Below are 27,573 nucleotides of genomic sequence, written 5' to 3' on the forward strand. Positions count from 1 at the left end.
GGAGTTCTCTGTTTTGTTTTTTAAAGATTATTCTCTAGTATGGATGTGCCCAGGTTTCTCAAAACAGGAGCTATAAACTCCCAAAGGCTTTGGCCATCTGACAGGGGTCCCATTTCCCTGCTCACCTCTTTGTTCTGCCTTTTCAGTGTTCTCGGAGCAGTCCTCATATCGGAGAGCCTCTGCCTGCCCGCAGGCCCAGCCCAGACCTCCCCCTCAGGGCCTGTCCTTTGGGAAGTTATTTTAGGAGATGGTGGTGTGGGTTCAGGGCAGCCGGTGTGCAGTTTAGAATCTCTGCTGTGTACTGAAGGCCAAAACCATTCAATCGAACACACAGGGAACTTTCAATACTGTCCTGGACTTCTAGGGTTCATCTTCTTGCGTCATCTTGGTCTTCTTTGGCTTCAAGAACAAGTAAGACCAGGGGGAACCTGCAGAGACCAGCAGGGCATTGTGAGAAGATCTGGTTTGCAGGTATTTGCAAGTTAATTTTGGCATTCCTTGTTCCTCAGTGCTAAAAACAAGACAGCAGGCACCAAGTGGAGGCACTTATTCTAAGCACCGTGTCACCAAATCGGATTTGATTACAGCTTCAGCTCACCCAGAAATGGAATCCTGCACCAGCCAATCAGGAATCGCCTGATCAGCACTGGTTAGATAACTGGCCCGATGAACCCCTGCCATCCCCTAAAGGAAAGTGACTTTGCATCACTAGTCGCTTCTGCCAAGTATAACTTCCTTGTTCCCGCCCCTTCTGCCCAAGTCTTTCATTCTGTACAGCTCCTTGGAGCTCCTTCCTATCTGGTAGATGGGGTGCGGCATGGTTTTTTACCACTGAATAAAGCCAATAAGATCTTCAACATTTCTCCAGTTGAGTATCATTTTTTTTAACACGACCTATGTGTGTTTCTTTGAATTCTCCTTTGAACTGGTTAAAATGGCATACTGCTTCCCTCATGAATGAATTCAATAAACTCTCGATGTGTTTTCATTTTGTATTTGTCTGAGAGGCATGGTTTTTTACCTTTTAACAAATATCTTTTAACATTCTGTACCCAATATGCTCAATACTTTTCTAGGTATTTTATGTGCTTATTTAACAAACACTCAGCATGCACTTTTAGTTGCCATGTGCTATTTTAAGTGCTTTATAAATGTTAATTAATTCAACCCTCCTAACAGCCCTATTTCATTTGAACTTCCCTTCAGCCCGCATTAGCCCCTCTGAACAAACGGAGGCCATAAATCCTGCCACGGTGGTTTACCTTAACTGTCTGGACTGGGAGCTTGGGGCAGACCTGTGTGAGGCTGAGGCGTGCTGGCCGCCCTGTGGGCACTGGGGATCCCTCGAGTCTCAGTGATCTGAGACAAAGAAGGGCCCCCGACTTTATTCTGAGGCAGCTGCATCTTTACAGAGCAAAACGATTGCATGGACAGAGGGGGGACTATGATGAATGGGCTTCGTGAAGGACCCGGCTGCGGGCTTCACCCTACGTGGGTGCAGAGGGGCGGGCGTGGCTCTGCGGTGCAGAGGCCCTCGGCCAGCATGTCACCGTGTTCCTACCAGAGGTCAATTAAAGTATCGCTCCACTTCTTTCCTCTCGGGCCCCCTTCCTTCTCTGAACATATATCCAAGCTTGTTTGTTTTTTAATCCGTGAAACAAACTTCCAGTTATAAAACAAGTAAGTCATGGGGATGTATGTACAGCAAGGTGACGAAAGTTAAATCACAAGAAAAAATTTATAACTATGTGAGGAATGAATGTTAACTAAACTTATTGGGGTGATCATTTCACGATATATACAAATATCAAATCATTATGTTGTACATCTGAAACAAACGCAATGTTATATGTCAATTATATCTTTAAAAAACACACACATTATCACCATGATCGTGGGAGTGTCAAGGTGACCGTGGGAGGCAGCATGGGACAGGGGACAGGGCCCAGGTGGGAGCTGCTGGGCTTGGGTTCCAATTCTGGGCCTGTAATTTACTGGGGAATAAAGTTAGATTCTGTTTAAATTAGATTAGCATTTAACTCTCAGTGGGATTGAATAAGTGCTTCCTTTTACTTTCTCACAGGAGATGAGGACGGTCTCAGCAGGCCTTGCAGCTGGGGAGTGGACCAGAGGGGCCCCGGTGTTGGGAGAGGGGGAAATTGTTTGGGAATTGGCTGAGAAGACGGTTTAGCTGCAGGTGCCGCTGCCGCGGGGAATCCTGCAGCCCGCTGGCTGGCACGAGAGAGCCAGTAAATCAAGTTCAGGAAGCAGCTGGGCAGATGAAGACCGAGACTGGCAGCTAGACCAGCCGCTTTCCTGTTCCTGTTCCAGAGCAAAGGTCACTCCGCCTGCAATCATCTTTTTTTTTTCTCTCTCCCGGCTTTGTTTACCTTATAAGGAAGGTCATGAACGTGCCCTGTTCTCTTCCCCTCATTTCTACAAACAGTTCCCAGAAGCAGAACCTTCTTGGTGAAAGATGGCCGGGAACTCAGTTTTGCTGGCTGCTGTCTCTGTCCTCTCTGCCTGTCAGCAAAGTAAGAGTCCAGCAGTTTGTGTGTGTGTGTGTGAGAGTGTGTGTGTGTATGTGTGTGAGAGTGTGTGTGAGAGTGTGTGTGTATGTGTGTGAGAGAGTGTGTGTGCGTGTGTGTGAGAATGTGTAGGAGTGTGTGTATGTGAGAGTGTGTGAGTGTGTGCGTGTGTGAGAGTGTGTGTGTGTGAGTGTGTGTGTGTGAGTGTGTGTGAGAATGTGTGTGAGTGTTTGTGTGTGTGTGTGAGTGTGTGTGAGTGTGTGTGTGTGCATGTTTGTGTGTGAGTGTGTGTGTGTGTGTGTGTGTGTGTGTGGTCGAGGGAGGTTGGTTTCTTGGTTGCATACTTGCTGGTGCCCCTGTGTGCTCCGAAGACCATAGTCTGCCCAGCGCCCCTCTGTGGTGATGACCCACAGTTCACGCCAGCATTCCAAGGGTGCTAACCAGGAGCGGGGCAAGCTGACTATAAATATTAATTACGAGTGTTCCAAAGGTAGCGTCGTACCTGCCTGTGAACTCTGGCTGTGGTTTCTTAAACTTTGATCTTTTAATTAATGTGTTTTCTGAAATACACTGCTTATGGCAGGTCTGAGTATCAGGTTAAAAGGAATCTCCTGCAGAGATATGAGCCTCCGATTCAGGACTGAATTCTAAATTCTAAAGCACCTCCCCACTAGGATTACTCAATATCCCAGTCGCCTGGTTGGACGAGGGCTTTTCTCCACGGGGATCACAGGTGCTCAGTTCCTAGCCTCTGACCTTCTAAATGGGGAAGAGGGTCTGAGCACTGCTGGGCACGACTTCAAACCAAGTACACATTTCTTTACCCTGCCAAGGCTGTTTGTACCCGCAAACCGGGCAGGGCTGTGGGCTGCTCGAAGGCACTGCAGTTGAGGATAAAGTCCAGCTTGCACACGCCCTCAGTGCCTTGCTTAGCCAGTTCGTTCTGTGGATTTATGGAAATATTACACCATTGTGTGGTTTGAGTCACAGCCTTTCGTGGAGGAGAGCAGGATGTTTGTGACCCATTTACGAAGCACTTAGGTCTGAAGCGCCCCGTGCTGGCCCCCTGGGTCGCATAGACCTACATGGAGCCACTACCCACCGTGTGACCCTCATCCCCACACTGCAGGGAGCACAGGAGCGGGGCCCTGGGCACCCCGCTGACAGAGCCCGTGTCATCCTCACAGGAGGCTTCTGTGGCTGGTGGGTGCGGGGACAGTGTGAACTGGGCCAGAAGGTCTGGCCGCGGGGTGCCACGGGTGGGAGTGGGAAGAGAGGAGAGGAGACTGCAACAATGGTGATTGGGGGTGGACAGGGAATGTTGGGTGATGGGTGGGAGGGAGGGGAGGGCGAGAGAGAGCGAGAGCTGTTCAGTTGGCATAAGAACCAGAATTTGTAGCTCCTACAAGAGTCTGCTGTTTATGGAGTCAGGACCCCATGTGTCATGGTAGAAGCAGCTCAGGTTTTGAAGGCAGTCTTGAATCTGTCCAGTCCAGCCACGTCTCAGTCAGGTGGCCCTGGCCGGGATATTGTGTCCTTCAGTGCCCTCATCAGCAAAGGTGAAGCAGGACCCTGGGTAGGACATGCCCACACAGGAGTGGAAAGGCTGAATCACATGGTCTCACTATGCCTAACTAACAAATCCCTCCAAATGGTTTTTTAAGTGGTTGTACCATTTCACATTCCCACCAGCCGTGGTAAGAGTTCCAGTTACTCTTGTATCCTCAGTTGTCTGTCTTTGTAAATTAGTATGACCTGTCTTTTACATTTTACATATTTTAAAAAATATTTTTATTGGTTTCAGAGAGGAAGGGAGAGAGAGTTAGAAACATCAATGATGAGAGAATCATTGATCAGCTGCCTCCTGCACGCCCCCTACTGGGGATCGAGCCTGCAACCTGGGTACATGCCCTTGACCGGAATCGAACCTGGGATCCTTCAGTCCTCTGATTGACGCTCTATCCACTAAGCCAAACCAGCTAGGGCAAATTTTATACATTTTAATAGGTATGCAGTGGTATCTAATTGTGGTTTAAATTAGCATTTTATTAATGAATAATAATGTGTCAGATTTTTAACATCGATTCCCTTTTACTTGCAGGTTATTTTGCTATGCATGTAGCAAAAGCAAGATTAAAATACAAAGTTATGCCCCCAGCAGTCTCTGGGTCACCTGAGTTTGAGAGAATATTTCGTGCACAGTAAGTCATGCTTCTCCACCGTTCAGGGATCCGCGCTGGCCACACACTACACACACACACACACACACACACACACACACACACACACATACACACACCCCGCTCTGATGTGGGGAAAGATGTGCAGAGAAGAGAGAATCACTCTTCCCGGCCAACACCCTTCTCATGACCTTTGAAGCTTGAGGTAGCCAGTGCGTGGAGTCTCTACCCACCTTTATTACAGATTCGGAGGGGCCTTTACAAAAAGGCTGGGCTCTACCCCTTCCCTGAATTTCTCCTGAGATGGTTCTCAGCCCTAGCCCAGTTCTTGCCTCAGAGTGTAAGGTTTAGGATAAATCTGTCCAAATCAGATGACTAGTAAAGCTATTTCAGCTTTATCCGAGGCGGGATCCCTGGGGATAACCACTTTGTTCCGAAGCCTACTTGGCCACCTGTTCTGGTGTGAAGGGCGGGCTCCCCTGAGCTCTGCCGGTTCCCAAGAGGGGATGCACTTTCTTCTCTGGCTCTCCTGGACCAAGCATGGAAGCCCGTCAGCCTCCCTTAGAGGTCTCATGGCCTTGGCTGTAACGGAAATGCTGCCTTTTTCCCTACCTCTTTCTCCTGCTGCTTTGCTCCAAGCATAGTCAGGAAGCTTGGTGTTACGGTGAATTCTACCTCTAAGTGGAACTTGACATCTCACGGCAATCAGTGCAGGGTCCCTCTGAGCACCACGGAAGTACCTGTTTCCTGTCTGAGCTTGGATATTCGTTTGCCAAGCAAAGATGCTTATTATGAAGCCTAACTTACCCAGTTACCAGCCCAAGGCCCCTCTCCAGAGCCCCCATTCATTCCGCTTCTTTTCCTACACAGATTGAGGTGACTATCTCTAGAGTTTCCCAGCCTTTTACCAGAACACATTTTTTTCCAATTGTGAAAATAGCAGTTATAATTTCACCAAGGGCCATTCCTTCATGCTATTGCTCAGCTTAGAAACTTCTATGTAGTTAAATTTGAGCACCTCGATTCCTTTAGATTAAAGGCTTTTCTAAATCTGAAAAGTAGATCCAAGTTTTAAATGGATCTTGCCGCAATTTAAATACATTTCCTCGGATTCTAGCCTCACTGGAAGGAAGTAGCTGAGCACCTCACTCTTCTTCATACACTTGAGGATCATTTACGGAGAGTCTTTCATCTTCTGCATGTTGAGGCTAGGGAGCACGAATTCTTTAGCTGTTTTTCTCCAATCATTGCAAAAATTAGGTTGTTATTTTTAGACTAAAACTTTTCATATTACTTCTAAGCCAGGAGTCTAGAAGTATATGTAGTGCGTTTCATGTTTCTGGGTAAGATAGAGGAATTGCTTCTTACTTAGTTCTTGTTAAAGTATCCTCATTTACTTCATGCTAAATTATTCAGTTCCTGGTCCAGAATTAACCTGCCACAAGGCCCAAGTAAACCCAATCGTCACGAATCTGAGTACTCTTTGTAATATTACCCTCTTCTTACTCTTGTAGTTCTGTAATTTTGTTGTTGTTACCATTTCACTAGTTTTTTATAGTCATTTTGAATTCTAATTCTGAAATTCGGAAATTAAAACAAGTGACCTTAATGCATATCTAAAAACTACGGAGAAAAGGAAAATTTAGAAAGACAGTACTTTTTCAAACATTCTGCGCTACTAAGATGATGGGAATGTGGGTCACCTAATTTTGTAGTAAGTGCAAATAAGTTAAATGAGAGAGACCATAAGCACGTCTCCATTTTTCTTCCATGTGTACTCATCTTGGGCACTGGCTGAGAGCACAGAATGTACTTGCCCACTAAACGAGGGCTTGAGATTCCTCCAAGATGAAAAATGACTCTAAATGGTGAGCTGTTCGAACTCTAGCCTCCTGCTCCACAAGCCACCGGTCTTAGTCAGCTTGCGCTGCTGTAACAAACACCACGGACCACGAGGCTTAAATAACAGACATTTGTTTTCTCCCAGTTCTGGAGGCTGCTCGGCTAAGACCAAGGTTCTGGCTGATTCGATTTTCTGGTGAGAGTTCTCCTTTCGTGGCTCTCCATGTCCTCACGTGGCCTTTCCTCTGCGCACGTGTGCCTGGGTGCTGGGAGAGTGAGGACGGTGGGTGCCAGAGAGCTCCCGGCTATTCTCCTTATAAGACACCAATCCTATGGGATCAGGGCCCTTCTGCCCTTGTGTATCCTTAAGTACTTCCTTACACCAACATACGGATGGTAGGGCTTCCTATGAATTTTGGGGAGGGCACAAGCATTCAGTTAGTGCCACCACCAAAAGCATCTGTTGCACAGGCTGGGTGATTTCAGGGAGTCAGGGGACAGCTGGTGTTTGATGAGCTGCAAGCCTCACTCCCTCTCTGCTCACCCTGTTTCTTGTCAGCCACATCGCTGACAAGTGCTGGTTAGAGTCATGTTCTCCTGCCACCCCCCACAACCTCCCTCGGGTGTCCCCACACAAGGGTTACTTGACAAGGAGCAATTTAGATAGTTACGCGTCTATAAAAGATTAACTCAGCAACCTCTCATCCCCAAGACTGTTCTGAGTGTATTAGCCTGGTGCTCCGACCCCCAGTCAGAGTAATAATCCAAAAGACGTCCCAGGGTCGAAAGCCAGCGGCTGGGGCCTGGGGCCTCTGTTAACAGTGCGAGCAGCCCGCTGCTTGGGAAAACAGCCATGAAGCAAAAGGAGGGAGAAAACGCAGCAAACAGAAACTCAAAAGAGGAAAACCTACGAAAGCGCCTTTAAGTTGTTTTTTTAGGTTTTAAAAGATATCACCCTATGAGCACGGCACTACAAATGTTCTACGTCTGATCAGGTTTTCTCCTTTGGCGAATGGTTCAGATTTCCTATGAGCAAGATTGTTATAAGCAAAGTTGTCTGTTCATTAGAAATCTCTCTGTCAAATCACAAAGATGTTCAGAAGTGATGTGTACCCTGAGAGGGTGCACTAAGTAATCTGCTGGGAAGGGGGGGATATTCAAACTTCTATTTATACTTAAAATTTCATCCTTTCGTTTCTATTTTGTGTGTGCTTTATAATACATATGATATTCTTTCCAAGTCAATTGTATTAGCTGTGCTGATGGATCAACCCCATATTCCCAATGGTTGGACACAATGGACGTTTCCTTCTTGCTCACGTGAAGTCCTATATGGGTGTTTCTATTGGGTGGCCTTCCACGTGGTCATTCAGGATATGGTGCTAAACTGGCCCAATGCTCCAGGCTTTGGCCTCCAGGATCACAAATGCCTGTTACCTTCCCATCCTGACCTGAATCTGAATAGCTTCCAACAAGCCCTGCTCACTAGGACCTCAGCCCTCCTTCTCCTATCTTCTCAGTTACTTCCCGGAACCCAGCAGGTGTGTGCAGGGGCACAACCCCTCCTGGCCAGCAGTGTAAGGCATGGCTGTGCACCGCCCTGCTGGAGTCCTCCCCAAAGCCTCGTGGGTCGTGTGGGTGAGAGCCCCATTGGCTTTCAGAGCTCAGTGTTTGGGGGGCCGGGCCCTCAGGTTGGGGTGCTGGGTGTGCGGGCCTCAGAAAGAAGCTGGGAGTTGAGGGTTCCCTCCTGATTGTAGGGCGCTGTGCTGGGGGTGGTGTTTATGGTGCGAGTGTGTCTGGGCCTTTTCTTATAAAAATAATACAGAGTGGGCATTTCCTCAGTTGACCGAGGTGTAGGAGCCACTCAGCTGGTGTCTGGACTTTCAGAGGGAGTTGCTCTGTGTGCAGCTGTACATACCACGAGAGGAGAGAGGTTCGGGGGCCCCTGATGTCACCATCTGGGTTGCAAAAACCAAACCAAACCAAACCACTTTTTTTTCCTAATTAAAAATATCACTTATGGGCTTCACCAGCCACTATCAGCTACTTCCGGGTCAATTGCCCATCACCTCAATTTAAGTGCTCAAGCTTTTAAGGCTTCTTTAAGAAAGCATGTGGACAACACGGTGGTGATTGCAGGGGGAGGAGGAGTGGAGGTGGAGGAGGGCATAGAGGGGATAAATGGTGATGGAAAAAATAAAATTAAATTAAAAAAATGAAGCATGTGGGATCATTGATAATCCTGTACATGATGACTCTCCCACCAAGATCCACTCAAGACCTCATTACAAATTACATTAAAGTTCTTTCTGGTTGGGATATTGTCAGCAAAGAAGGCAGCCAACCTCGCCAAGATCTCTGGAAGGCGGAGGAATATGATGCATCATTTTCCCTTTGCTAGGTGCAGATGCATTAACTATAGTTCCCAGAGAACTGTTCCCTTTTGCTTAAAATAGTATCAACGTTTCCATCCAAGCCTTCCATGAACAGAGGCCATCTGAGTTGACATGAAGACAGAGCTTCGGATTCTGGAGCTGACACGGTCTCCCTTCGATTCTCTGTGAGGCCCCGTCAAATTGGGCTCAGTGGACTCTGTCTGTCCTCTGTACAGTGGGAATGAAATATGCTCATTCATTTACCTCAGGAGGTTTTAGGGAAATTATTTGAAGACCATTTTTAAAAAATGTGCCGAGTCACTTAAGTGGAAGCAATGGATATGAGGGAATTTGGGGGAAGAAATATCTTTGATATGAATTGAGTTATTTTCTGGGTTCTTCAGATAAGATAGAGAATACTTTTTAGGCTCAGAATCATGACAATCTCAAGGCCTTTCTTATGGAAAAGAGCATGATTCATTTCTATTTCTGGCAACTTGTAAGTAGGAGAGTGATTCCTGGCCCTGCTCTAAACAATGTTTCAGTCTCACCTCAAAAGACTCACTCGCCCTGGCCGGTGAGGCTCAGTTGGTTGAGCGTCATTGTCCATTGCACCAAAATATCACTGGTTCAATTCCCAGTCAGGGCACATGCCCAGGCTGTGGATTCGATCCCCAAAGTCTTGGTGTGTATAGGAGGCAACCAATCAATGTCTCTCTCTCACATGGATGTTTCTCTCTCCCTTTCCCTTCCTCTCTCTTTAAAAATCAGTAAACACATATTTTTAAAAAAGAGTCATTTTACATGGAAGGGTCATTTAAGCTCTTTATGTAAATTCTTATATTATTTTTGTGAAAAGACAATGGTCAGTTTACCTCTAGATTGAAACTCAATACTTTGGCGTAGAGTTTTCTCATAAAATAACTCATGTCTTTACCTTTTTCCTGCAGACAAAATGGTGTGGAGTTTTACCCGCTGTTCATGATTACACTGTGGATGGCTGGATGGTATTTCAACCAAGGTAATTGCAAAACACATTCCACTCTGTTCCAAGGAGGATTATGGTTCTTGGAACGATTGAGGGGTAGGCATGCAACCACACATCTATGAATCCTGGAGATTGTTTTAAACAAAACCAGCAATGTCTCTGTTCATCAAAGAGCACTGTGCTGCAGATAGTCTAACTCTGCTCTATTCTAATTTAATTCAATACTTTTTTTTTTCCAAAGTTGAAACAAATGATATGTTGGGCACTTCAGAATAAAAACAACACAACATTTGTCTTGACTTCCAGATCTTGCGTTAGTTTCTTGACCTCCTTTGGATCATGTCCCAGACCCCCTGCAGGCGTGTGTCCTGACCTGCAGTTGATAGTGGGGGAGGTGGATGGCTTGCCTCATCTTAGCTCCATGTCACAGTCCCTCACTGTGGTTTCCCAGCAGAATGCCAACGCCCTGAGGGCAGGAATTTGCCCCATTTGCTGCTGTATCCCCAGGGCCTACTGGAGGGGGTTGAGGGGCTCTTGCATGAAAGACTAACAGCCGTAACCAAGACTGATGTCTAAAATCCCAAGCCATGGAAGGACCCAGTTGAAGCAGAACCTGAGCCGCTGTTTATTCATGTGTCATCTCACGCCCCTGCTGTGGGCGTCCTTCCCTGGGCGGCAGTGATGAGAGCGGTAAAGCCACGGTGGTGGCCGACCTGGACTGCTGGCCTTAGCACTGTGGTCAGAAGCACGTGGAGAATACTGCTGCCCAGTCCCACCCACATCTGGGGGCTTCCCAGGCAACCGAGTGTTTGAAACCTCTTAGGTGATTCTAATGTATAGACAGAGTTTCGAACCCCAGCCCTGGGTTCTATAATTTATTCCTGCTTCCCATACAAAGAAACTGAAGTACAGAAAGGTTAAGTAATTTGTCCAACTTAACATTTACCAGTGTAGGAGAAAATCAGCTTTCAAGTACAGAGCAGGGTCTATGGAATTGGACCCGACAATCCATGTCCCTTTTCTTGAGAGTTCCCAGGGATGCAGTGCTGTTGTTTGTACGTAACAACTCTACAATGATGTACTTTCTATTGGACTGGGGTATCCTTGGCGAGCCGAGGGCTTTACCCAAACTATGCCTCACGGGAGGTTAGATCAGCGCCAGCTGCCTTGGCTGGAGAAAGTCAATCCATTTTGCTTTCTTTTAAAAAATATTTTTATTGATTTTTAGAAAGAGAGGAAGGGAGAGGGAGAAAGAGAAACATCAATGGAGAGCTACCTCCTGCTCACCCCCTACTGGGAATCTAGCCCACAGCCCAGGCATGTGCCCTGACTGGGAATCAAACCAGCAACCTATTGGTGCAAGGGAGGAGGCACCAAACTGAGCTATACTAGCCAGGGCAATCCCTATGCTTTCCGATTACTCTGATGGCCTCATTTAAGTTTGACCTATGATGGCTAAGACTTAAATAATAAGCCCAAATCCCGCTGCTTTCAAACGCAATCCTATCACCTTCTTCTTGTAATTTTTACGGTCGACTGAGGAATTTCAGATAAAATGTCCTTTAGAAAAAGACTCCTTAACTTTATTCCCACTCACACTGTTGTCCCTTACGGGCACGAGTGAAGGCCTGGTTCCTTGTCAGGTGAGACCACATGAACAACTAATAAGAAAAGTGCCTTTTGATCATGGGGTTCAGCCTCTGCCATTGGAGCCTTTGCATTTCGCTGTGATGGGCCCACTGCCTGTCAGGAAGGCATTTCTCAGGTGTCTTCTTGTTGTAATTTTCTCTGGGTTCTTTCTCATCCAAAGTAAGTTGCCTATTAACTGCCCCTGAACAGTTCTCACCGGTTTTTGGGGAGTCATTCATTAGGTGGGGAGTTTCAAACGGTAGCTGCTCAGAGACTCTCCACCTCCGCAGGCATCCTTCAGTCCTCAGAACGGAAAACCAAAGGCACCGCCTCCAGTTCCCGCTGTCCCGTCCCTCATCTCCTTCACCGCACCTTCCAGTCTAATTTTCTTTTCATTATTCTATGTATTTGTCGTCAGTCTTTGCTGATAAACTCCATAAAGGCAGGGAGCTTGTATCTATCTCACTGCTAACCCCAATTCTTAGACTAATGCCTGGTATGTAGAAGAAACTAGGCCTGGCTGGTGTGGCTCCTTCGGCTGAGCATTGTCCCGTGCACTGGAAGGTCAATTCTGGGTTAGGGCACATGCCCAGATTGCAGTTTGATCCCTGCTCCCCGCCACCCCCCGCCCGTCGGGGAGGCAACTGATTGATATTTCTCACATTGATGTTTCTCTCTCTCTCCCACAACCTTCCTCTCTCTCTAAAATCAACAACAACAAAAAGAAAATGTTTGTGACCTAATAACATACTGACTTTAATTCTATCCAGCATATCAGAATCGCACAGATACGCTCTGTGTGTTTCTAAGAGGGCTCTGGCAGTTCCCACCGTGCGGTGCTCAGGAAAGAGAGGGCTCCTCATGTAGGCAGGGTGCTGATGTTTTACATTGGACAGGATGGCAGGACATCACGCCATGCTTTATATTTCTTTTAGGTAAAACTTATTTTTAAAGAAATCAGAAAATCTGATGTGCACCGTTCAATGAGTTTTGACAAGTGTGTACACCTGTGTGACCCAACTCCCTAGGAAGATAGAGTACATGACGACCTCCCAGACGTTGTCCCATGCCCTTCCCAGTCAACCCCTTTCAGCGGCAAACACTGTTCGGAAGGTTTTCTTCCTGGTGTAGTTCTGCCCGTCCTGGAACTTTCCATATTGGAAGCACACACTGTGGCCTCATTCACTCCACAACATGTTTTTGAGATTCACCAGGTTTCTCTTCACTGCCGAGTGATATTCCACTGCATGAGTCTCACAGTTTGGGGATCTGTCCTCCTGTTGATAGGCTTCTGGGCTGGTTCCAGTTTTTGGCTATGGCGAATAAAGCTGCAATGAACATTCTGTACAAGTCTTTTTATGGGCATGCGCTTCCATTCCTCTTGGGTAAATACATAGGAATGGAATTGCTGGGTCATAAGTATGTGTCGTTTCAAAAGAAACTACCAGGCCTTTTCCCCAAGTGGCTGTATTATTTTGTTTTCCCACCGATAACGTATGAAGATTCCTACATCACCAACATTTGTATTGTCAGTCTTTTAGTGTCTGAGCCATTCTCGTGGGCGTGCAGTGGTGTCCTCTTGTGGTTTTAAATCACGGTTTGCTGATACTGAATGATGATGAATAATGTGGGAAAAATTTTCATGTGCTTATTGGTACACTTGTTTATCTTTTCCCGTGAATTCTTTATTCAAATATTTTTCCCATTGCAAAAGTCAGGTTGTTTTTCTTTCAACTGCTGAACTGTCGTCAGAATTCTCTATGTATCTTGGACACACGTCTTTGGTCAGACATTTTGTGACCATTTTCTCAGCTTCCACACTTTGAGAGACTGCCCTCAGACTGTATCTTCTTTGTTTTTTTTTCTTCTCTATAGGTTTCGCTACTTGTCTGGGTCTGGTGTATATGTATGCCCGTCACCAGTATTTCTGGGGATATTCGGAAGCTGCTAAAAAAAGGTAAGGAGAACCCAAGAATTAATGTTTGGGCAAAAAGCAGTGGACAGAGTCTGAATTAGCGTGCTGTTCCTGAGAGTATTAACAGCACTGATGGGTGTGATTGCCCGAGGCCACATCTCCCCAAGTCCATGCACAATTAGGCACCAGACAGGAAAGTTCAAGTATAAAAGTGTATACTAAGTGTGCACTCTTTGATCATCACACTTTCTTTTAATATATCTTTATTGATTTCAAAGAGGAAGGGAGAGGGAGAGAGAGAGATAGAAACATCAATGATGAGAGAGAATCATTGATTGGCTGCCACCTGCACGCCCCCTATTGGGGATCGAGCCACAACCCGGGCATGTGCCCTTGACTGGAATTGAACCCGGGGCCCTTTAGTTTGCAGGCCTACACTCTATCCACTGAGCCAATTGGCTAGGGCTGACCATCACACTTTCAATCCTTGCAAAAATTTTGTGTTATCTTCAGAAAGTTACCAAGGAAATAATCCTGCCTAGCCTTAACAATCCTTTGAATGTTCAAAGGAGCCAACTAAGCCGTGTGGTTAGGCATCCCCTTGAATTTATATGATGAATGCAAATTTTCAAGTGGCCAAAACATGGAAGTTCTGGGCAGTATCTACAGTGAGCAGCTGACCCCAGGACGCCCAGCTTCACCACTGTAGCCCTTTAACACCTCCCTCCCTCATCTCTGCCCTGCAGGATCCTTGGTTTCCGGTTGAGTCTGGGGGCTCTGGCCTTGTTGGCCGTCCTAGCAGTTCTCGGGATTGCAAACAGCTTTCTGGATGAATACCTGGACATTGATATCGCCAAGAAACTGAGGCACTTCTAACCCCCCACTCCCCACCCCCCTGCTCAAATGCTTGCAGAAGGTATTTCTACTCTGAAGGTTATATGGTTTCACTTGTTCCATTAAAACAAAAATAAAAGCCTTGGTTCTGTTTTTATTGAAGTGGCTTTGTAGAAACACACCCTTAGAGACTCGATTCCCTGTGTCTTTAAGAACGGAAGTTTGCTCTGGGAGGGTATATGGGATCATCAGTGGAAGCGTGCTGGGCCTGGTTAGAGAAGTGCAGGCTGAAGTCCCGCCTGCGTGGGGCTTGGAGAGCCTGCCGCTGGACCCCGCGGGGCTTTCTGTGGACTGTGGCCATCACCTGCCTCTGAGACTGCTTATCCCTGGATAGAAAGTTCCAGACAGACCCTGATAAGACAGCTGATCTCACTTAATTGGCAGCTGGAAGGCAACCCAGGTGGCTGCATATGGGGGAATCAGGCAAACACACAGAGTAGCCAGAGCAGAGAGCCGCCGACTAACAGCACAAAATAAGCCTGGCTGTGAAAATGGACTTTATAAAGAAAAAGGAAGGCATAGTATTTTCAAGGCACCATCCAGGGACCTGTGCTCAGTGAGCGTTCTGCCCCTGGCAGGGATGGGGAGGGCCGTGGTCGGTCAGGACCGGGCTGGGTTCTGATGCTTCCCCCCTCTCCCCCGTCCCCCACCCCCGATGCCTGGGGCCATGGCTGCTGTGACCCTGTGTGCAGCCACTGCCTGGCACAATTACCATGACCTCTCTTCACGTTCTTCATTCTGTAAAATGGGAATGAGTCCGCCTCACAGTCCGCAGGGACCTTAGGAAAATGAAATTATGAGCATGTAATATCTCATCAGGGAGAAAGCTCTCTTGTCAATTTTTCCAGAGAAAGCTGGACGCCTTGAATCTGGTGTGGATATTCAAGGAGCTGTTTATCAGCACTTCTCTCTTTTGTGTGTACAAAGGAAGTTACAAAGATTATGAAGAATAGAAAAAGAAATAAAAGTATTTAAACACCAGTGTTTCTAGAATAGGAGGGGAGAAAACAACTTCTTACACCCCCAACACAAGTACCAACTACCCAAAGTACGCCAAGAACATTTTGGTCTGGGGATAGAGATATCTGGCTCCAAGCCTGTCCCCCCCCCACCCCCCCACCCCCATTCACTGTCAGACTCCCGAGCACCTCAGCAGAGGCAGAGCAGTAAGGCGGGGAGAGCTCAGAGCCTGCAACGCCGCTCCTGCTCTGAGCCTGCTGGCTTCATGGCTCTCTGTCTCAGTGTTCTCACAGGTAAAATGGGGCTGATGCTCTAAAATGCTGTAATCCTGGGGCCTTTCACTTTTTAGTATTCTGATCAGTTATGGTGACTTGTATTGTGACATTTTAATTGTCTTATACACTGAAGACAAGGAAGAGAATGCAAATATTTGACCCTAAAGCACAATTACTCCTTTGGAAGAGGGGAAAATACAATTCTTCAAATCTTACATTTGAGGATTTTTAAACAACTTCTATTTTTGCATCTAAATCGAAACTATTTAAATTATAAACACACACTGAGTTTGGTTAAACAGCATGTGGAAAAAGAAGATGGGTGTACCATGATATCGGAGTTTTGCATCTTTAAACATCTGAACGACAGAATTTATTTCCTTTGTTCTAATTCTGTTGTCACCAAGGCAACCTCTTGATCATTTTAATTCCTACAAATTGGGCTACAGGGAGCAAACGCACTGGCTGGAGAGATGTGAATTTCCCATCTCTTTGACAGTTACATATATATTTTTTGCATATTAGTTAAATTGATTTTATGTGTAGAAATCAGTTTATTATCTCAAGAAGTCAATATTATGAACAAAAGGGATGGAGAAGAACTTTTCTGCCTTAAAAGAGTCTAAAGAGAATAAAAACCAAATGGCAATGTAGGATCCTCGATCAAATCCTCAGGCCCTGGCTGGTGTGCTTAATGGTTAGAGTGCCAATCTGCACACTGGAGGGTCTTGGATTCGATTCCTGGTCAAGAGCATATACCTAGGTTGCTGGTTCGACCCCCAGGTTAGGGTGCATGCAGGAGGCAACCATTCGATGTGTCTCTTTCAACCCCCCCCCCCCCGCCCCCTTCCACTGTCTCTAAAAATCAATAGAAAAAATATCCTCGGATGAGGATTAACAACAACAAAAAATTCTGGTTAGAATAAAACAGCACAGAAGACATCTGGGAGGCAATTGGGACAATTTGAATATGGAGTGAGAATGAGATGCTATTAGGGAATGGATGTTAATTATGTGAGGTGTGATACTGATAGCGTGGCTAGGGGAGAGAACACCTGATTCTTTGGAGCTGCAAGCTGAGAAGTAGCGGGGTGAACTGGCTGGTGTGTGTATAACTTACTTTGAAATGGTTCTACAAAATAAGTATGTGATTTGGCAATGTGTTAACAATTATTGAATCGAGTTGGTAAGTGTATATAGTTATTCATTGTATTATTATTTTTTCTGATTTTTTGAAAAGTATTCAAAAAAAGTTTAAAAATCTAAGCAAAGTCAAATCCTTAAAGCAGGTAGCTCTTAGTAGCTGTATGTCTGATTTGGAATCTGTGGCATCCATAGAGCCAGCTGTCCTGGGAGAGGCAGGGACACGTGAGCCCCACGTGTGTGAACACTGCCGTAGTTACCTCCACCTGTTGCATGAAAAAGACAGGTGTCTGTGGTAGCTCATCCGGAAGACACCAGAATGGAAAGCTAATGTCCTTAGAACTTAAAACCAAAAGGAAAAGAGATTAGAGGAGAAAACCAAAGGGAAAAGAGGAAAATAAAATAAAAAGATATCTGGCCTGCTGGTGTGGTTCAGTGGTTGAGCTTCAACCTATGACGCAGGAGGTCACGGTTCGAATCCTGGTCAGGGCACATGCCCAGGTTGCGGGATGGATCCCCAGTAGGGGGTGTGCAGGAGGCAACTCATCAATGATTCTCATCATTGATGTTTGTATCTTTTTCTCCCTCTCCCTTTTTCTCTGAAATCAATAAAAATATATTAACACGTTAAGCGCCCAGTCAGTCACTGGTGACTGACACTATACTTTCCATCTGGAAGATAAAACAGGCTGGGCCCTTAACGTGTTAAAGAAAAGAAAAGAAAAGATAAAGGTCTGGTTATACAACCAGGTGTTTTCCTTCCACACTTTGCAGAATTGGAGGAGGTAGGGTGTAACCAACAAAGTCACTCATAAGGAAAAGTATCAGGTTATTTGTTTTCCACCTCTTTTTCTCCAGTCTTCCTTGAAAAAAAATGGCCAGAGGCAGAAATGGCTCATCCAGTGCTTCTGAATGTTCCTTAATTTTCAGCAACAAAATAAATCTTTCTCACTGGGGTAGATGCCTATTGACTTCTCTGCCGGGATAGACGTCTCTGCAGTGATAGACGTTATGCTCTCCTGTGGGGCTGACCAGCAGCCCCTGAACGATGGATGCACAGATTACTCAGACACAGTTTGACTGTGAAAGAGAGGGCTAAGGGGCTCCTGGCTCTAGTGGCCAGAGCAGCCTTGATTGCCTGCCTCATTAGCCATTTATTGCAGTTTTTACCTTTAGATACAATCAGTAGGTGAGTAATCTTGGGAGGACACGTGTTTCCATCGTCCTCTAGGCAGGGGCATGCAGGGACTAAGCATAAGGATTCCAGTAAACACCCGGGGGTCTGCAGGTGCACAGGCTTGTTTGGAAAGGTCAAGGAATAATTAGGGGCGCCGCCTTCGGCACTCCCCTAGGTCTCCCCTAAGTCGGAATTCTGATAAACAGGGCAGGCGGCCTTCCACACACTCCCCTTTATCAGAGTGTCCCCCTAACAAACTTCCCAACCAAGTTTCATGCTTCCCAACACTCTCCCACCTTCTTCCCTCACTCACTGAACTGGAATTTTGGAAAGGCCAATGGGATTACATATAAGAACTCGTTTTAAAGGAGAGACCTATTCCATTCATCCAGTGCAGAACATGTTTTCACTTAAATACTAGTACAAAGTTGTGGTTTAAAAAATATTTTTATTGATTTCAGAGAGAAAGGGAAGGGGAGACAGAAACATCAATGATGAGAGAGAATCATTGGTTGGCTGCCTCCTGCACGCCCCCTTCTGGGGATTGAGCCTGCAACCTGGGCATATGCCCTGACCGGGAATGGAAAGGTGAATCTCCTAGTTCACAGGTCAACGGTCAACCACTGAGCCACACTGGCCGGGCACAAAGGTGTGGTTTTAATCCGAACTAGGAGTGCTCAACCCTTCTCAGAGCTCCCTGTCAGCCACTCCTCCCATCCTGTTCATTTTTCGCTTCCATGTTACCTAGTGTCACATGGTGCAATTTGCCAGCCAGTCTGGAACCATAGCCCACGGTGGGTAGGACTGGCCTCTTCTCCTGCAGCCTCCATGCCTCCATACATTAAAGTTCACCTTTGTTTCGAATCTACTTTTGACTCTCCCCTAGTGGCCTTAGGCCAGGTCTTCTAGAATCCAAGGGGTGGAGTCACATGTGTGTGAACTGTGAACAAAGGGCTCCTGGGGTGGGGAACAGAAAGGAAATTGGGGAAACAGGGCAAGAAGCACCATAAGGAGGCAACTTTAGGCAAAGTCCCAGCCTCTGCTTGATCCTGCAGGGGGAGCTCTGGAACATAAGTCCTATTTCTGGGTTTGTCCAGGAAGTGAACTGGGCTCTCACCTGTCCTTGGAGCAGTTTAAGCACGTTAACTCTTTGCAGGTGGGTGCAGGCTAAGCCATGCCCTGGCGGTACAGCTGGGCGGTAGACGTAAGGCAAACAGTGTGTGTGTGTCACATGCGCGTGGGTGGACAGTGTCCACTCTAGTGGGGCTAAAATCCCTTTCTTACTTTCCCTCCAATATATTCCTTGAGTTTTCTTACTTTTTTTTAAGATGTAATTTTTACTATCATTTTCCACGTCCTCTGAATGACCCAGGTGGATTTGAACTGTTACGGTGCTACATCCACAAATGGACTTCAGCTGGTTCCTTTCAAAGTTGACGCTCCTCTGCCTCCTTTGCCTCCTCCCCCGGAGGACAGATTTAGAAAGCTTTAGTTGTTCGGTTGAATTAAAAAGGCTGCGAGTGACTGATTGCTCTGTACTATTACATAAATGTTTAAATAATGATATCAAAATTTTGAGACAAGAACTGCAGTTAATCAATTACAACCCAGGCATAATATATCAGCTTAATTAAGGTTGGGGATCCAGTGACAATCCAAAAATAGACTATACTTTGGGTTGATTCAGATAACAATCTTTTATTTGTTTTTTTTTTCTTTAAAAGTGGTATGTCAACATCACTTCATTTCTACATTTCAGAGTTCTGTACATTTCTTAAGAGGAAATAAGCAATGCTCAATGTACAAAGTAAAAAGAGAAAACTAGAAAAATCTGAATAAAATGGAGCAAGTTGCCATAGGTCATACAGTACAAATTAGTAATTAGATGTCATCTGAAGTGCAATACCACTGCTGTGATGATGAGTTAAGGGATGAAATAAAAATACTCTATTTTAAACAAACAGTATATATATATATTTATATGTATATTTTTTTACAGATAGTAGACCCAGTGATATCTGCAGTATTGTAAAAACTTATTTACAAATAACTTCTTTAGACATTACATATACATCAGCACCGTAGTAAAAACAAAAACAGAACAACGTTATTAAAATCTACCTCTCTAGTTAGTTGGTCCCAGGACTGGGCGTTTGGAGGAAGCTTTTAAAAGGGAATGGAGCTGCTCCTCCATCAGCCGCCTCTAGCTTCTCATCATCGCTTATATATTTATTTCCTGTACCTTTCAGAAAAAGGCAATTATATATTCTGTCTTCTTGTTTGCTTACTTTTTTTTGGTTTTCATCTGTTTCCACTCAGGAGTTTCCCTGGTGTTGTCTGTCCCCATGCAGGTGTTCACGGTCACCCAGCTAACACCTCTTTCCAGAGACAGCACGGCCCCTGCCTGGGCTCCGGCCCACCTGGCCGCCTCTGTCTCCATCCTGGCCCTCGCTGGATGCATCTATAGCCCTAGGACCTGGAGAGCAAGTCAAGGCCGTGTGTGCCTGCCTGCCTGACGCCTCTACATCCTCTGCCCCCAGCTTTCCATTCGAACTCCATTCTCAGGACCTTCCCCCAGGGCTGCCAGTCCAGTTCCCATGGGCCTCAGCGCGGGCTCAGGTGTGACGAGTTGCTCAAAATGGAGCCAGCCTTTCGGACACAGAGAGAGGGGTGGGAGGAGAAAAGCACACGTCACTCTCACTCACTCAGGACAACAGTACGCCACATGGCCTCCACAACGGGACGGGGGTGGGGGGTGGGGGGTGGGGGAGGGCGAGGACTTATACACAAGTCCTTGTAAATAAGAGACAAGCCCGACAATGGAGACAGGCTTCAGTTAGGGCAGCTTTGAGTGAATTACACAGAGAACAACTGTACAGGACTTCTGAAGTGGGTGACTGCCCAAATGGGAGGAACCATATCTTTCTCCTTTATGTCAGCAAAACATGTAAGGTGGAGTAATTGAATTTTCAGCGCCTCCTCTCTCAGGGGTTTAGATTTGTCTTTCTGGTGAGTAGGGGTTAGGGCAAGGCCGATTTTAGCGGTCGCCCCTGGATTTTCCCGCAGGGGAGCCCTCTGGGCCGGTCCTCCCGGGGTGCACCAGAGGTGTCAGGCGCAGTGGTGCGTGTGAGCCCACCCGGAGCCTGCTCAGTTCCGGGCAGACTATCCCCTCAACTCCACACGCGGTAGAGAAAGAACACGCCAGGGTCGCCTTGGCATTTCAGACCTAAGATCTTGCGTTTATTTTGACTCTGCCCAAGCTCCCTAGAGACAAAAATGTCATTACTTCCTGGAAGGACGCTGGGATGGACACAGGAGGGACGACGGTGGGGCGGGGGAGGGAGGCGGTTAGGGGGCAGGACAGTGTCCTCAGGGTTTGGATGGGAACTGCCTGGATGTGTCACTGTCGTTCGGGCTCCCAGGAGGCTCCAGCCCAACTACCGGGAGTGATGGCCACCCGGTCACCAGCAGCGGGCTGCCCCAGGGACCACGGGGCCGACCCTCCTCCCAGCTCACTGGCTGTCCTGGTGAGGCAGCGAAGGGCAACGCCGCTGGCATTCCTGAGGGTCATCACGGGCAGGAGACAGGCCTGCAGGAGCCTCTGCGCTCTCCCTGCCGCGTCCCACTGTTCTTTGTGTCTGCCCTCCACAGCCAGGCGCAGGTCTTGGAGCCTGAGGTCTCTTTCCAGCCAGAGCTCAGCACACGTCTGACCTGTGTTCTCGGCCTGTGCAACCACCCAGCAGCCTCTGTGGGGCTCCTCCTGCCCGAGGCTCTGTCTCTTGTGTCTCCAAAGCTGCAGGCTCCGCACCTGGGCCAGGAGGGGCTGACGGATGCCTGGCCGTGGGCAGCAGTCCGTCTGGGCCGGAGCAGGGAGTGCGGTGCAGGGGGCTCAGGGTCGCCTTCCCCACCTGCCTCTGGTGCGGCTCCCTCTCTTGCAGCAGGGCTCTGCCTGGTCTCGTCTCGGCTGCTGTGAGAAAATCGGGTGGAAGGAGGCCCCGCGGGGCTGTGGACTGGCACCTGGATCTTCCACCCTCAGCCAGCTGCAGTTTTGCTCAGTTTACGTGGGTCAAAAAACCAAAAAACCAGGATGGGCCCACATCCTGTTTCTTTTGCCCGTTGGGCCCCCTCCTGACTAGGGGTTTCCAAACAACTCATCGAGCTCCTGCATCCACTCGTCCCCCGGCCCACCTTTGATGATGGAGTCCACGAGGTCGGCACTGTCCGAGAGGCCCGGGAAGGAGGCCCCGGCTGCTTCCCCGCTGTAACTGTAGGACATGTCCTGAGGGGCAGTCCGCTCATAGGCTTGGCTCTGGCCGCTGGGAGCAAAGCTGCCGCTGGGCATCTGCTGGGCTGGGGGCTGGCTGAACACTGGCATGCCGGGGACGCCCTGGCTCAGGCCAGACATGACCATCGGCCTGGCCTGGCTGGTCCCTTGCTGCCCCGGGAGCGGTGGCATCATTTGCCGACCCATGGCAGCCGGGTTGAGGGTTCTCATGGCACCCGTGTTAGCGTCCACGACCTGGCTCAGTCCCTGTGGGAAGTGTTGCTTGGTCAGCCTCGGCTGGCCAGCTTGAAGCGAGTAGCTGGCCCCGTTGCTGAATGACCCTAATTCTCCACTAGTCCTCCCAGGCATCCCCTGTAAGCTCCTCTGCTGCCAGCCCTGGGCTCCCTGCTGGACCGTTCCCATAATGCTCTGCAGCCTTGGCGGGCCTTGGGGCCTGGGCAGGGCCTGGCCCACTGGCCCTTTCATCTGCTGGTGCTGCTGGCTCATGGCTGAGTTCACCAGCATGCTCTGACCAAACCCCACTCACCATCCCCACCCCTTGCCCGGAGGCGGGTTGCCTCGGCGGCCCCTGGGCTTGGTTGTGTGCGATGCTCATGCCACTTTGGTTCGGGTGCTGCAACATCTGGGTCATTCCTGGGCTCATATTGTACATTCCTGGTTGGCTGGTAGGCGTGGTGTTGTAAGGGGACAGTCCCATCTCAGACTGGGCAGCGGCCGTGGCCATTGTCCCTGGGTTCTGGGAGGGCCCCATACCCATCATGCCTGCGTTCTGTGCCATCAACCGCGACGTCCGCATGCTCTGGAGGGCTGCCTGGCTTCTCACAGCTGCCATGTCCTGTGGAGAGCCTGCAGGGAAAAAGGACACACAGCACTCACTCTTCTTGGTAAGCCGTGTACTGTACCAGGTGTGGGATTTTCTCTGGGAGACACAGAACGCTTCCGCATGAAAGGGTCTACTCTGATAATACACCCCTAATAGAAACAAGTATTGTTTTTCTGCTTAGAACATACGCTGATTGTGCAAAATTTGGAAAGTGTTGAAAAGCACAAAGATAAAAATTCAAGTTACCCAAGTTCCCACCCTCCAGAGTTGACCACGGCTCACTACTATTTATATAAAAACAGACACACTTGCACAAATTGGGATCACACAGTACACACGCGTCTGTAGTTGACTTTTTCACTTGAGTACCCTGATGTTTTTGTCCACATTTTAGAAGCAAATTATTTCTTACACTTCTTGATAGGATGCCATCCTCAACCAATTCGATACCATTTTTCCTGGAGGTGAGAGGGAATTCACCTCCTAGGTCAGTGGTCGGCAAACTGCGGCTCATGAGCCACATGCGGCTCTTTGGCCCCTTAAGTGTGGCTCTTCCACAAAATATCACGTGTGGGCGCACATGTACAGTGTGATTGAAACTTTGTGGCCCATGCGCAGAAGTCAGTATTTTGTGGAAGAGCCACACTCAAGGGGCCAAAGAGCCGCGTGTGGCTCGCGAGCCGCAGTTTGCCGGCCACTGTCCTAGGCTAAACTAAGAAATGGCGATGGCTGTGCGTATTCTACTTGTGAAGTGGAACATGGTTCAGTAGAGAATACTATCAGTAAAAACCATTAGACTAATTTCCCTGAAGACATGAGCAGGACTTGAGAGGTTAAAGGCCGTTGCTTCTGCTCAGAAGCTATTGCGACAGACTGGATGTGTTTTTGGACCCACTCTGTAGATTTCCACGTGCTCCAGATTCTGAGTTATAACATGTCAGTGCAAACTGGCCAGCTTCCTGAGCTAGGAAAAAAAAAATCATCCTGCTACTGGCTACTTGGCAATGAACTTTACGGATCTTTCCAGCGAAGTCCACTCCTTGAAATCAGCAGTGACTGTGGCTCTCGGCCGATTGCTAACAGAGTTTTGACGAAGCTGTTGAAAAGTTGGCCGGAGTATGAACACCCCGCGTCACTCCCCTCTAATTGGGCATGTGAGTGGGGACTTCTTTACCTGTTCCCAGGAAGACTCCAAACCAGCCAGGAGAATAGAAATGTCACCCTTTGGGGCGCAGTCAATGCGGTAAAGGACTAGGAGGAGCACACAATGGATTGTGCTATGTCCCTGGCTAATGATTAAGTCTAAGAGACAAAGAAAAATAGTTTTTTCTTCCTGGACATTTAAAAAAGATGCAGCATGGGAGCCAATCGATATTATAAGCAAATTTGCTCCTCCCTGGAACTGAGATGAGAAACCAGATGAGAATAGTGTAACCTTGTTAAGCCTGGCACCTTGGCAGATAACTGAAGTGTGTTTTTGTCTTCCTGATGGGGGTATTGATTTCTGGACAGCAAATATGTCTCCATATATTATTTCTCTCTTTAAGAAAGAAAATTACGGGAATTTTGAGTATGACTTACGTTTTTGAGGCTTGAGATCAATATCATTCTGCACTGAAAAATGAAGGTTACTGTGGGGAAACCTGAAAGATCTGGGGGCGATCCTTAGAAATGTTTCCATTTGTTTGTTTTAAGCTTAATTATATCTAAGTGATTTAAAAAAAATCAAAAGTTCCTGATTAAATACTGGATGTTAGTATACAGTGCAACTTGTAATCTTGTTATGAAGTTTTGTGACCTTAACGACTAAATTTATATCGACTTCGTGGCCAATCTGATCAACTGTGGTGAAATGGGTTATTGAGTTGCTTATTTAAAAATTTAAAGGAAAAATGTTGCTGACTCAGAGATTGATCAGGTAGACCCAAATTACACACACAGGCTGCTGGGCTGCTGGAAATAGATAACAAGACTTTAATATTTTGGAAATTTTTGTTGTATGTTTATAATGGACATGTTGAGGGACTGGATATTGTCTGGACTAAGTTTTTGAATTAGAAATAGGTTCCTTTATTAAGTGGGCAGAAGTGCTGCAATGCTTTTTAAGAGGTATTAAAAGATTAACCCAAGCGAACCTTTATTTTTACTTAGTGTAAATGGCTACACTATCTAAGTGTAATTCTTATGGGAAAAAAAGGGCATTTTAAAATCAGCAATCAGCACCATATTTTCAAGAAAATAAAAAAGCATTTTATTAATCTAGTTTTACGCCTTCATTAATTTTAACTATATATATATATATATATATATATATATAGAAAAAAAATCAGGTGCATTCAAAGAATTAACTTGCCTTTATCTGATTACTACTTTTTCTTCTTTTTTTGTTGTTTTTGTTTAAAACAGATCATACTGTGAGACACTATAATCAAATTAATTTTCTTGTCTACTGGTTAATATCACGATGTCAAAGACAATCTTCCATATTTGAATAGAAAGGATAATATGATATTTTTTCCTAAAAGGTCTATCTTCTATTTTCACTCACAAGATGCCTGTATTTGTGAAGAATAAACATTTCCTCATATCATGTAACATTGCCCAGAGACACAGAACTCAATAAGAGAAAGATAGTCATTAAAACCTTTGAGATGTGTAGGTTCTCACGCAGAATTTCTCTCCAAGGACAATATTTCTTATCTACCAATTTGCTATTTTCCAAGATATATAACATTATGATATCTAGGGTGTGAGTACATACATGAGAATACTGAAGATATATATATTTAGCTCAGGAATCCATTGGGTTGTTTAACTTAAGTATAGCTGAATTTTTAGGTTGATTACCTATGCTTTGAGGTTTTAGAAAAATTCAAGAAGTAGAACTTTTAAATTGGAACCAAAGCATTCAGAATAATTTCTAATAGACAGGAATGGTTAACTTTGGGTGGGTCACTTCATTCCAAAAAATAATAAGTGAGTATGAACCTAGAAAACCCAATGGACATGATGCCAGGTTTATCCAATTTAATGTTTTTAATAAGTTCATAATATAAAGCTCCAGTTCTCAAAGTATGGTCCTCTGGCCAGCAGCAGCAACTCCTGGGAACTTGTTAAAATGTAAATTCTCAGGTCCCACTGCAGGCCTCCCGAATGAGGAACTCTGAGGGGGTGGTGGGCTGTCTGTGTTTTAACAAGCTCTGCTGGGGATTCTGATGCAGGGGAACTGTGAGAACTACAGGGATAGAGGAGGGCCCGTGTCTGCACCAAAGACTACCCACGTATCCATAACTATTTTCCACTCCTTCCCACCCAGGACCAAGTGAGAAGCAATTCTTCAAAGAATTCTGGCACTAATTTGGTGCTTAGAACACCTGTGCACAGCCCAGTCCCTCTAGCCCAGTGATGGCGAACCTGTGACACGCGAACTCATATTTTTGGTTGATTTTTCTTTGTTAAATGGCATTTCAATATATAAAATAAATATCAAAAATATAAATCTTTGTTTTACTATGGTTGCAAATATCAAAAAATTTCTATATGTGACACGGCACCAGAGTTAAGTTAGAGTTTTTCAAAATGCTGACATGCCGAGCTCAAAAGGTTCGCCATCACTGCTCTAGCTCTTCCCTGTGTCCAGTAGAGGGAACGGCAGCTACTCTGGTCAGCATGCTCACAGGCCCTCTTCACGGGCTCTGGCTGTGAGCGTCGGCGGCTTTTCTCTAACCCACACCTCACAGTGCATGACCCAGTACGTACACGGGTGGTCTTATAACAGGAACAAATGGTTCCCTTAGGATGATACCCTCTGACAGTTTCTTCTCTATTATATTGCATTGAAAAAATGTTGGCTGTGGCTCGTTCAATTGTCTTCACAACCTGTTTGTGTGTTGCAATCCAAAGACTGAAAAATGTTAGCCTAGATCACGAATTTTTCCTCCACAGCCCATGAAGGGCAGTAACACTTGTGAAATGCTATTTGAAGGCCATATATATTTTTATATAAGCATATTTCTGTGCAAGGGGTTTCATATCTCCTGACAGATTCACAAAGGGATGGGTAACCCGTGAGATGTTAGGACGCATTGATGTAGGTCCTATGAAAAGGGAAGGGGATGGCGATTAGGGTTTCTACTGTTAGGGGACTCCTGGAACCCCCTGAAAACTCCTGTGGGTAGACTGGGGAGGGTCCTCAGGCTCATCCTCCACCCCACACAAGAACCTCAGGGGCTCTCTTTATTGGACATGGAAAGGATGAAACTTGAGTGGACCTTCTACTTTATGAAACAATTGCATATGGTACGCCCATTGCTAAAGGGGCCAAGATTTGGGATTTCTGCAAAGGGCAGCAGGATCAAGATGGTCCAACCATCCTCAAGGCATTATTTATTTCTATATGCAGTAGTGATTAGTGGTTGCTGCAAGCCAGAATCTTCTACTTCGGCTGGAGGTGAGGGCTTTGGCCAGCTGACCTGCTGAAATTAGCAAAGAAAAATGTGGTACAAGATTTCCCCCACTGTGGTCACTGAGATGATGACCTGGACATTAACAAAGCTGAT

The 27,573-nt window shown here is 46.6% G+C and overlaps 2 protein-coding genes across 4 annotated transcripts in view; one reads left to right on the forward strand and one right to left on the reverse strand.

Moving 5' to 3' along the window:
- Positions 1–2,362: 2,362 nt before the first annotated feature.
- MGST2 (microsomal glutathione S-transferase 2) lies at positions 2,363–14,448 on the forward strand. Of its 3 annotated transcripts, XM_006081703.2 has the most exons (5): positions 2,379–2,534; positions 4,630–4,729; positions 9,876–9,946; positions 13,418–13,499; positions 14,204–14,448. In XM_006081703.2, exons 1-5 carry the CDS (start codon positions 2,477–2,479, stop codon positions 14,331–14,333), a joined length of 441 nt encoding a protein of 146 aa, XP_006081765.1. In that variant the 5' UTR covers positions 2,379–2,476; the 3' UTR covers positions 14,334–14,448. The 3 variants fall into 3 exon arrangements, with proteins under 3 accessions (XP_014310729.1, XP_006081765.1, XP_014310722.1); XM_014455236.2 differs by lacking the exon at positions 4,630–4,729 and having other exon boundaries at positions 2,400–2,534; XM_014455243.2 differs by lacking the exons at positions 9,876–9,946; positions 14,204–14,448 and having other exon boundaries at positions 2,363–2,534; positions 13,418–13,493.
- Positions 14,449–21,282: 6,834 nt separating this feature from the next.
- The window catches only part of MAML3 (mastermind like transcriptional coactivator 3), a 379,162-nt gene continuing 372,871 nt past the window's right edge, over positions 21,283–27,573 (reverse strand). Inside the window, 2 exon segments of the mRNA XM_006081704.3 lie at positions 21,283–22,710; positions 22,712–23,037. Of these exon segments, the coding sequence (XP_006081766.1) occupies positions 22,039–22,710; positions 22,712–23,037 (998 nt within the window). The 3' untranslated portion in view covers positions 21,283–22,038.

Source organism: Myotis lucifugus, unplaced genomic scaffold (assembly GCF_000147115.1).
Source record: "Myotis lucifugus unplaced genomic scaffold, Myoluc2.0 scaffold_1, whole genome shotgun sequence".
NCBI classification, from domain to species: domain Eukaryota; kingdom Metazoa; phylum Chordata; class Mammalia; order Chiroptera; family Vespertilionidae; genus Myotis; species Myotis lucifugus.